General features: G+C 39.0%; 1 protein-coding gene across 3 annotated transcripts in view; it reads left to right on the top strand.

The window, feature by feature from the left end:
- Positions 1-12,076, top strand: part of Skap2 (src kinase associated phosphoprotein 2) — a 185,937-nt gene that overhangs the window by 166,615 nt on the left and 7,246 nt on the right. For all 3 annotated transcript variants that reach the window (XM_029567538.1, XM_008841498.3, XM_017800234.2), the window contains one exon: positions 2,085-2,197. In XM_029567538.1, coding sequence (XP_029423398.1) covers positions 2,085-2,197 — 113 coding nt within the window. The remainder of the gene's footprint in view (positions 1-2,084; positions 2,198-12,076) is intronic.

Raw genomic sequence — 12,076 nt, 5'->3', positions numbered from 1 at the left:
GTGTGTGTGTGTGTGTGTGTGTGTGTGTGTGTGTGTGTGTGTGCTTTTGGACCAAGCCTAAGCTGAACAGCATGGGGAACACACAGGGGCCCTGACTGGGGAGATGAGAAATTTAGACCCTTCTACCTCCAGCAGGAATTGTGGAGGAGGGCCTCACATGTGAAATGATGTCATCCCCTGTGCTCTAATTCCTTGACTTTCAAGCTGACACTGACAGACTGCATGGGGTACAACATTTGACCCATTTAGCAGTTGATTTAATCTGACAAGAATGTTTCAACTTCTAAATCTCTATTTGTCTAAATAAGTGGTTTTTAAAGGAAATCAGTCACTTTATTATTAAGTGATTTTTTTTTCCTAAAAAAAAAAAAAGAAAGAAATTGACAATGTTTGGAGCCATCTGGCCAGCTGGAGTGCCCTCTAGTGTCCATTCATAGAATGTATTTAGTATCTGGTTTGGGGGGAAAAGTAATGAAGGGTGGCCACAGGCATTGTTAGCTCTTGGTTGGATTCCCAGGCGTGTAGACATCCCTGATGCTAGCAGTGACGAGTGCCCAAGTGCTAGTGTGAAGTAAGTACAGTGCAGTGTCTGTCACTCTGCCTGCCTCCCTCTCCTCCCCCATGTCCTCTCCCCTCCCCACTGTCCCTCTCTCCCTTTGAATCTTAGAAAATGAGAAGCAAACATTAATGGGGGTATTTTTTGAGGTTGTACTTTCTATTCCTTATTTATTTTCTTACACATATAATTGAAAAGCAGCAGCTTATAAATTCTCAAATTCTATACTCTTCAGATTCTCTTTTTTGACTTTAAAAATATCTTTTAAACATATTAAGGAGAATTAATTTTCCAGTAAATTAATACTTTTTGAAAGTCAGCACTATGCTAACTATGCTAATGTGACTAGCTGTGTTGAAATTGTCAAGGAGCCTGCTGTTTGAAAACCATCAAACAAAACTAAGATGACAACCTTGATCCAGCATGTGTCTCCACAGTAACCCCTTCAGAGTTCACAGAAGATGTGCCAGTGATGGAAGTCATCAGCACGCATGTGTCCTGCCTGGCTAGTGAATACACGGACATCTTATTGATACTACTTGCATTCTTTTTGCATTAACTCATCAAAACTCAATTATCATGAAATTAAAAACAGGAAACAGTTCTCAGTGCAACAAAAGCATCCAGTGTATTTAACTCTGTGCTGTGTTTCAGGAGACCCACATTGTATAAGTGACAAAGCATTTATTACCCGGTTTATTGTGGTGTTACAGAGAGGAGAGCGCTAAATAATCAATCAGTTAATGGTCTGTATGGCAGTTTGAGCACATCACATCTATTGTGCTTATACTGGTAGAAGGATGAGCTGATAACTCCAGTGTATGTTGCATGTTTATTCAGAGCCTAATGTCCTCAACCAGAGCTGGCAAGGACCTGATAACAAATGCAGCTTCGGCATCGGCAGTTTCAAAGTTGCAAAAATATTCTAGCGACAACTTTGAGAGACTGGATGCAAATGTTCCAAGAAAGAGCTGCAGCTACCTGTTATGTTATTTCTTCTTATTTTTCCTTAAACCAGCTTTAGGTTTGAGAATTTTAAAAACCAACAAAACAAAACAAGCTCCCTAGTTTTGGCTTTACGTTTGTGAATTAAGCTCTATTACTGCTGCAGCTGCAGCTGCGTTACTATTGTCATTAGGTGTTCCTCATTCTGTACAAGGGCTGCTTCACAGTGTGCCTCTTCCATCCCATAGGCGTTACTCATTCTGAAGTGAGGCCACTTCCTCTTCAAAATACATTGCGATGGGCTTAGGGTTTTATAAAAATGAGCAGGAAGCAACTTTTGAGCGCTGTTTTGGTGAGAATGCTGTCATTACATGTTTTAGATTAAAGACAGAAAAAAAAGATGTTAAAAATCAGATCTTTTTGAAGTGATCTTCATTAGCTGGTAGTCAGACATAGAATTTTTGTGGGTTTACTATAAAATGTTCAGTGACTCAGGCCAGAGCTTTCTAGACTATTTTGATGGTCTGAGGTGATCCTTTAATTTCTGTAGCTTCAAGCTGTAACTCCTTTTTCTTTTTCCTAGGAGATAAAAGTACTGATTATGCAAATTTTTACCAGGGATTGTGGGACTGCACAGGAGCTCTTTCTGATGAGTTATCCTTTAAGCGTGGTGATGTGATTTACATTCTTAGCAAGGTAAGAAAGTAAGCACCCAAATGACACGGCCAAGGGGAAATACGCAGCTCAGTTCTTATGTATCTGAATTTCCAACAGTAGGGAAAAATGCCAATAGGAATTCTTCTAGGTCCTTGCTAACAATTGAGAGTTCACAATAATCAATTATTTTGTCAAGTGAAATATAATCAAATTTTAAACATAATCAGATAACAGGATTCAGCTTCACAGTATGTTTACCCATCACTTCAGCCTTTGGCTGGCATCCACCTATTGCCGTTTCCAGAAACAATATACTTATGTGAAAGTTAACATTGTAAGGTATTAGGTTATTTATTATGTTTTTCTTTCCTCTTCCTTTTTATTCTTCTGTGTACTTATTGTGATTCTGTCTGCCATTTACTACTGGAAACATTGTGTTTATAGAACAAGTTTTTCATCTTTATGTAAATACCTTGGGTGTTCCGACAATTTAAAACAATGCTTTTCTATTCAGACAAGTTTATGTAATTTTTTTTTAAGTTTAACACACAATATTTGTAAATATAGTGGCAAAGTATGTTGCCACAAACTCATCTTTATATGTATAAGAATCTTTGCCTCTGCTTTTTAAGTTACTGGATTATTTAGACTCTGTCAGGTCTAAAAGTCGGGTTATATTTGTAATGACATATAGGAGCACTCCTAATTTTCATTTTAAAATTTCCCCTTCTGTACTATGGGGATAAAAGAATATGTCTACTTTGTCAGTCTATTTTAGAACTAAGTAAAGGTATGGAAATGATTTAAATACAAGCAAGGAAATGTTAAAATGGTCATAAATTGCCAGGTATGGTGGCTTATGCCTTTAATCCCAGAACTCATACTCAAATGGGGCAGAAGCAAGTGGATTTTGAAATCAAGGCCACCCTGGTCTATATATTTCAGGCCAGCTGGGGCTATAGGGACATTCTGTCTTTAAAAAAAAGTAAAAGGTCATAAGACTTAATATGATTGATTAAAGAATTATATTCTGAAGATTTCAGAGGGATAATATGTCTTGTTAGATACAAAAGGAAATTTGGAAATTAGGTCACATACTGAATTTTAACATTAGATACCTGGTGCTGGAATCTTAACACAGATGATCTTAGCATCTTAGTGAAGATCAACTGTTCTTGGGTTTACAGAAAAGGGAATTTGGCTCAAGAAAGTGCAAAGCCAGTACAGTACTTCAGCTGTATGTCTTGACTCCCAAACTAGATTTTTTTCCCTTCCTTGTATTTAATTTGATGCTACAGTAAAACATCTAGAATGTACCAGAACACATTGTAGACTCCAGGAATTCTAAAGGAATAAGATATAGGCACTTGTAGGTTATTGGGGACTATTTGGGGAAGAAATATTTTATTTAGTAATAGCTGTGAATACTGCTAACTAAGATGTCTAAAACCAAGGCTTTTCACACATTTCTGTTTTTCTGCTCATTAGTATTTATATCTTAAAAAAGAATTTTTATTTATTTATTTGTGTGTGTGTGTGTGTGTGCATGCACACATGTGTACCAATGTACGCATGTGTAGGTGAGAGCACAGACTGCAGGAGTTGGTTCTCACCACTGTGGCTGAGCCACAGCCTCAGCTCTCTGCCCTCTGCTCTCTCCTCTCTCAGTCTTCCCAACTGGTCCAGGCTAGTCTTGAACTTGTCATCATCCTACCTCAGCCTCCCAAATGCTGTCACCATGCCATGTGACAACTTTTGATTAAGTCTGTCTTTACAATATAATTAATATAATATACTATAATATAATATAATGCTTTATACACTTAATTTCCCTGGGTTAAAACAGCAGCTTAGAAAGTTACTTAACAGAAATAACACTATTTAGCTCCAGTTCTTGTCAATAAATTTCCTTGAAGTCATTCCCAAATTTATTTTTAGCTCACTGTTTCTTTAACCAGTTTGGTTGCAAATATATATACAATGAAAAGGTTGATTAGCCGCCATTTGAATTTTAGATTATAGGGGTAAATGACAGAGCCATTTCCTTTTGCAAATATGAAACTTGTAAAGACACTTGGGTCTGTTCTTAAGGCCTTCATGAACCAGCTTGTCTTTGTTGCGGAAAGTGAGGGCAGAGTACCCACCTCCAGATGAACAAAGTGGCTCTAGGCTTGTCTTGATTTCACTATTAACATGAAATTAAAAGTATAATCATAGTGCGTGCTGTACTTCCAGCATGCTGAGGGTGGCAGTTCCAAGCCTGTTTTGTGGAGATTATAATTTTATTTGAAAAGCCTGTTAAAGAATGTGGGTTAGAGGCAGTCTGGCTAATGAGAAGCTCTCACTTCCACTTAAAATTTTTAAATGCTGTTATTTGGGAGAAAACTGACCAAAAATATTTTCCCTACTACCGTCACAAAGCTTGGAGCTCCACCGTCATCCACATTTCATTAGGTTCCTTCTAAGGATGGGCATTTTACCTGGGGCTAATTTTGTTTTTTGAAGGAGGAGCCAAGAAAGACACCCTTGTTAGCTGTCATCCCTCTCTACAGGCTGAATGGTTGAGCACTCAGTCATCAGCTGTGAACCTGGAGAATTAACCAGGTGGAATAGTGAGGGCGAAGAGAAAGGCTGCCCAGCTCTCCCTGCCAGGATGGACTGCACTGGTAGCCTCTGGTGGGTGTGGCTGCTGTGGAGATGAGTGCATGCTTATGAAGACTTACTTCCTGACCTTGCTTTGGGCGAGTCAGAAGGGAATCGCTGGAGAATCTTTTATATATATATTTGCCATGGTCTTACAGTTTTATCCAAACTTGGGCAAACATGGACCATAAATATGTGATGGCTGCAGTTTTGAGTGCTTGGAATTATAAATGAGAACTCAAGGTCTTTAGGAGAAGAAAGTAATGAATTGCTTAAAAGGACCTGTTTCTAGGACAATGTAGGACCAATATTACATATTTTTAAAAGGGTAAGCTAAGCAGTTGTGTGAACACACACACACAAATTAGTACAAATGTTGCTATTTTTTAAAAAAAAGCATAAGCAGTATAAAAGTCACCAGTATTTTTATATGTCTAGAAATTTTTAATCTTAAAGTGTTACCTAGATTTTTGTGAAGATGGTATGAAATTTTACCATTAATTTATTTTTTTACACCATCTAGTGGCTCAAAATGAGTGGTGCAGGTAATTGCAGCTAATGTGCACAATTAAAATGGTGTCATTAATTCAACTTTAAGTCTAGCTATGGGTTATTACTTTCCCATCTCATGTCAATAAAGTATTACCATTAATCATGAAAAATTTTGTTCATCATTTTGAATGAAGTGTGGAATTGTATACACAGGAAGAATACATTGTAAGGAATCTAGCATAATATTTATGAAGACGTGGAAAATGTGTACTTTATAACAAAGTCGATGCCCTGACTTTTCTAATAAGTAAGAACATTTAAAAGGTTTTTTAAAAACGAAGCTTATTCTTAGAAATTAACTGATTTTTAATTGAAATATTATCACTGGTTTACTGCCTACAAGTTTGTGAATTTTAGATATGCTTTTCTTAAAAAAGCAACACAAAATTGTTTAAGATGCATTCTTATTATGTAAATATTTAAATCAGGAAATAAAATGGCATGAGTGTTTTACTTCTGTAAATAAATGTAATAGTAGAGAAACCTTTCACTAATTTGGTGATTAGACTGTTTTCAATAAAACGCACCATAGAAATATAGTTTTATTTTAAAATGTCTTTCTTTCATTCTTTCCTTTTTTTTCCTTTCTGTTTTGCAAGGAAGCCTAGATGGGATGTCAGCTGTGCTTAGTCAGCCCCAGGGTGATTTATTTATTTTAAGCCTCTTTGGAGAGTTATACAAATCTTAGCCCTAGCTTCCCCCCCACTGAAAATCAAATGCTGCCATAAAGAAAGAAGAGCAGGCAGACACCCTGCCCTTCCCCCTTCCTTCCCTTTAACATTTTCCAATTAGCAGCTGTCATGTGACCCTTAGCTGAGCTAGCCCCTCCCTCAGAGTGTCCCGCATTTTCTTAGTTTTAACCTTTGAACCTCACTAATAATAAATCTAAACTCTGCTTGCCTAAAAGGGAGCCAGTAACTTTTTGCTTTATAGTTTTCTTCATAAAACATTGCTGTTGTTGTTTTATGTGTTAAAATAAACAATTCAGTAGTTCAGTATAGACTTAGAAATCTTTTTTTTCTCCTTAAAAAAAAAAAGATGAACATATCAGGAAGCATAATTTGTTATTTTAATGATAGCTGTTTTGTTGGTGAATTAACTCTGAAACACAGGGCATGATTTCAGATTCTTTTAATAAGAGAACAAGTCCCATTAGAGGTACAAAACTTTTTAATTTTTAATTTTAATTGTTCACTGGAATCAGATTGTTTTAAAAAAAAATCGTCCTAGATTGTTTCACTAGCTTGCATCTCAATTTTATTTTTCCCAAATTCTGGGCATACTCTTGTAGTTAATAGTGTTCTCCTGGAAGCATATTTGTAAAATTTTCTAATTTCATTAGTGGGTTCCAGGTTTTACAGCAGCACGCATACTCCTGGCCCACATTCCTCCTTGGTTGTGCTGTTCTGTCTTGTTAAGGATTTACATCCTCTGGCAGTTTATCTTTCAATCTGTACTTGTTGGTAAATTGCTAACCACATTTTCATCCTTACTTTTAAAGCAATAAATTATTTTTAGAGAGCTAATAACAGACAAACTATACTTCAGCCGGAAAGAGGCATGCTACTTAAAGATGTTGGACTATTTTATCTAGTCTGAGGTATGCACAACTTTAGCTTTGCAGCCCTTAGAGAAATATTTAATAAGGCCAAACCAGGAAATGTAGGTAAGACATTGGTTACAAATAAAGTCATTTAGTGTATTGGTGGGAGTCTTGAGCAGCACTTCCCTTTATATCTGTGTGGGTGACATTTTCCAGTGATTGGTGAATTACAACCTTTTACTTCTCATTAGAATACAAAGATTTAGTTAGTATGGCTTTCGGAGCTTCAAACCTATGAAAATGCTTGAACCAAAAGTCTCCCTGAGCTCTACTGGCAGAGGGAAAGGCCAAGTTATTTTTAGTTCTCAGTTTTTCATTCATGATAATATGGCACATGATAGTCCCACAGCCACAGCGTTAGCATATTCTGTGGCCTTTAGGAAGAAGGAGGAGTATTTGTTCTTAACGGTCTTGTTTGTTTGGACCTGACAGCACTTGTTTTCCATGCTGTCACTATGGCATTGAGGCCTAGAGTGCAGTGAAAGCGTTATGTCGCTGACCTATTTGATGCCCACCTCTTTAGCAGTGGCAAGCAGTTTATGGACCAAGCATCTTGTCAACATGCTCCAGTTCCACCCACAGGACTTTTCTTGCAGTTTGCAAACATACTCAAGTACTTCCCTGCTATCTCTTGCATAAAATGTAGCAGCTTTCCAGAACAGGGGCTGGCAGGTGAAAGAGGATGGGGATTTGAGAGCTGGAGGGGGTGTGCCAGAAGACAGTATCAGAGGTTCACCCAAGGTGTGGTGTCATGAAGGGCAGGGGCTGCTTTGGGGGCGGGGAGCAGGTGGCAGGGTCCCAGAGGTTTAACTCCATGTGGAATAATCAAGAGTTTGCCAGAAGTAAACAAAAACCATAAAGAAAAGTACTACATTGATTTTTTTTTCTTTTCTTTTTTTTTTTTTTTTTTTTTTTTTTTTTTTTGTCTTTTTGAAGCAGGGTCTCCCTTGTAGCCCCACCTGTCCTGGAACTCACTATGTAGACCAGGCTGGCCTTGAACTCACAGAGATCCGCCTGCCTCTGCCTCCCAAGTGCTGGGACTACAGGTGTGCGCCACCACATCCAACTAACTACATTGATCATTTTTAAAAGAATCTTACATTGAACAATCCATGATTTCTTATGCCCTTTCCACTCCACCCCCTACCTCAAAAGTCAAGAACATGCTCATTATGTATTATCCACTTTGCTGTACTCTTGAGACATCTCCCTCCTCATCTCTGTAGAACATGGAGCTAGGTATTCGGGAAAGTTATTAGGCATGAGCAGAGAGGGAGGAAACAGAGGCAGACACAGAAACACAAAGAGGCACAGAGACAGACTATTGAGTAAGAAAAGCTTGGGACTGGATAGATGGCTCAGCAGTTAAGAACCAGTACTGCTCTTAAAGAGGACCTGAGTTCAGTTCCCAACACCCCACATCACAGCTTACAACCACTTCTAATCCAGCTCCAGGGATCTATTGCCCCTAACCTCCACGGGCACCTGCACTCAAGTAAAGCATCAGAGTAAATGTTTAATAAATTACCAAGGAACATGTGTTTATTATAGAATTGTTACCTGTTAAAAACAACTAGAAAATGTCTAAGCAAATGCTATAGTCCTCCAAAACTTGTTCTTTTTGGAAGCTCAGATTCCCTCTGGAGAAGCAGGGTAGAAATTATCAAAGTGTTCCATTTTTGTTGTTTCCCTGGTATTTTGCTGTTATAAATAGTGGGAAAGCAGAGGAGGGGATGAAAAACTACTTAGCAAACACTGTTCCAGGCCCTTACTATGCACCTAGTTCCATGGTGCTTTATGAAACACATCCATGGTCAGTCTTACAGATTGGGAACCTGGTGCTCAATCAGATTATTATGGAAATCGCCCAAGGATACCCAGCTAGTAGGTGTCTTTTCCAGGAATTAGTGCTGGTCCAATCCTAAATCCTCTTTTTCTAGCTTCACCACACGTGCAAGGGCCTTGATTAGGAGTTGACCCCTCTTCGGTTTTTGTATCAGAAGGTTAGTAGTATAACATCCTAGCTCTAAACAGCACAGATGTTCAAAAGTACTCCATTTTCTAGTCAACAGATATTTTCTGAACACTCTCTGTATAGAGCATTGTTCTGAGCAGACTCCAGAGAGGCTTCAGACGGCTTTCTTACTGCAGCCGAGTGGTGGAAACAACCTGTGAAGCAGCAAACAGTGATACGGCACTGCATAAGCTGTAAATGCTGCCAGGCTGGGGAAACCCAGGAGAGAGGGCAATCAGTAAACTCTGCTGTAATACAGAAAAGGTTTTAGGGAACTAGAATTCAAGCTAGAACTTCACGTGTAGGTGGAATTTGTTCATTCAACAAGTATTTATCTATCTATTTGTTTCTGTTAGGCATAAACTCTCTAACCTTGAGAACGGTAGCCAGACAGACAGACATTGTAGAAGCCAGTCTGTCCTTTCCAGCCCAGTTTCCTACTCATTTTATGGCTCTGCCTTGGCTGTTCGCAGCACCTGCTCTTCCCTGAGCACAGGGCAGGTCTTAATCTCTGAGGCCTTCACACGTGCCTGTGTTGCTCCCTTCCTTACTCCTGGAGTCTGTACCTACGTGTTTCTTTCTCTATAAAACTACAAGATCCCCACCCTGCAAGCTCTCCCTCACACTCAACATTCAGTATTAGGATTATCCGCCTCCCTCTCTTCCCTTGCCCACTCCTTTCTCTCTCTAGCCCCCTTCCTTTCCTCCCTTTTCCCTCCTCTTTCCTCCCCCTTTCTTCTGAACTTCTCCAACTAGACAGTATTTTTTTGTATTTAGCTAATAATACCTAATACTATGGCTGAGATTTTAAAATGCATTTACAAAAATATAGTTAAAAATAAGAAAAGCCCTGACTTCTTAAAAGAGTGCTAGAATCACAATGTTAGGGGAACCTTAGTGCTAGCTCTTCACTTTGTAAGTAAAGAAATGAAGAATTAACATAATTGGGTAAAATAAAAGACCAAGGGAAGAACTTGTCTTACGGAGGCCTTTAAAGGTGACAGTTTCTGCAGCTGAACCTTTGGCCTGAGCTTCTCAGTTACTAAACCCTGAAAGGAAGAGCTAGGGAGCTGGCGATTCTTTTTAACCAAAAAGGAAAGGCTTTTTCTAGCAGTGGCTACGCTGAAAAGATATATTCTCACAGGAATTTCTAGAATCGACATGGATTATTGAACCTCAGCAACTTTTTCTAATAAGGACAAAAACAGCAGATAACAGCTTCAACAATGGCAAAAAAAATTATAAAAAATACAACAAAAGATTTCATATAGCTCTGTAAGAGCTCAAGTAAATAATAATTAGACTTATTGATTCGTATTAAGTGTGAAGCTGGATTATTGTAGAGGCTCAATGAGGAATAGAACTATAAATAAGTGAGAAAAAGCCATCCCTCAGGAGCTTGGGGGTTGACCAGGGTTGCCTGCCTTTGTTTACAGCAAGCAGGAAGAGGCCTGGGTGTCCTGAGGAGGTCTCTAGAAGAGTGAGGAGCTGAGCCCAGCAGATGCTTCCTTAGGGCCGCCAGTCTCAAAGGTCCAGGCTGTGTGTTTACAGACAATCCAGCCAAACTAATTTCTTCTGAGAAATACAGTTAGGTGGTCCCGGTTCCAAAGGAAATAGGTACAGTTCTTTCTAGAAGTAGAATGTAAACTCTTCAAACAAAGCTTCCCATATAGTGCACAGAAAAGCACCAAGGCCAACAGCATGCCAGAGGTAGGACTACTCATTTCAGATGGCACAGCTCAGTACACACATGGAGCATGGGTTAGAACAAATGTTTGGTCATTGATTCTTAGATAATTCTAATATATACAAGGAAAAAGATATTCCCATTAGAAATTAAATTTCCTTTAAACATTAGTTTGTGCACTATGCAATGTGAGCAGAGAGACTAGGTCAATATCCACTATCTTTTTTTTTAAAGGAGGTTTTTTAATTTTTTTTATTTTATGCACATGAGCCTGCATGTATATAAGTGCTCTGTGTTGCACAAAGCCTACAGGGATCAGAAGGAGGGGGTCAGCTTCCCCTGGAACTTTAGTTACAGACGGTTGTTAGCTGTCATGTGGGTGCTGGGACTCAAACCCATGTCCTCTGCAAGAGCAGCCAGTGAGTGCTCTTAACAGCTGAGCCACCTCTCCAGCCCCCTTATCCAGTATCTCTTTATTGAGCATCTTTTATGCATCCAACACTGTGGGTCATACAGGCAGAGAGCAAGACCTTACTCTAATCTCAGGAAATTTGTACTTTGTTTCATTTGAAGTAATAAAACCGAAGTAAGTAAAATCCTGAGAAACAAAAGCTCAGCTTGTATGGGTTAGATAATTCAGCAAAAAATTCATGTCAGCTGAGTGACTGAGTCAGGTGTCAGTCATTGAACAGTATTTGGCTGAGGGAGGGAAACGTCCCTGTGTGTGAGCTCCAACACATAGATGGGAGTAGATGGCAGGTGTGTCTGCAGACTAGAAGAGTTAAAGGAAATGTTGCCAACGGGGGAGCTAGTTGGAGCCCTTGAGCAGCAGAGTAAACTGATGAGGACAGTTATTGGAAAGGTCAGATGGACAGATGTAACGGTGCAATCATTGAGAGTGAGGTGGTAAAAACAGTTGACTTTGTAAAAGCTTGAATTAAATGTGTCAGATATCTGGGATATAGACTAAAATTTGCTATGAGAATTAAATACTGTATGTTTTCTTTATGTCCTGAGCCTCTCTTTTAAATGGAGTAGACAATTGAAAGAGGGAAAATAATTAGTAATTCTGTGATTTAGAGGAACTCCTGAATAGTACATTATATACCAATGAGCTAGATTTCCAAAGCCCCTGGGAACTCAGTGGGCCTTGGCAGCTTCCTGAATAGTGCTATTCAGATACCCTGGGTAAACCATAAGGATTATACCTAGGTCAGAAACTAAGAGCCAAGTTAATATATAGGTGGTGACTGTAGAGCAGTGAAGGTGTTGAGGCCTGTGGTGCATGCTAAGGGAACCACCAGACATTCTGAGAAAGGAAAGGCTTCTTAGACGCTCCTAAACTGAAAAGAGACTTTGAAGAAAGTGTGTGTCTGTGTGTGTGTGTGTGTGTGTGTGTGTGTGTAAAATACCTAGTTT

Source organism: Nannospalax galili, unplaced genomic scaffold (assembly GCF_000622305.1).
Source record: "Nannospalax galili isolate Female #2095 unplaced genomic scaffold, S.galili_v1.0 scaffold158, whole genome shotgun sequence".
NCBI lineage: Eukaryota > Metazoa > Chordata > Mammalia > Rodentia > Spalacidae > Nannospalax > Nannospalax galili.
Note: the sequence above shows the minus strand (reverse complement) of the source record. Positions and strands in the feature narration are given on the sequence as shown.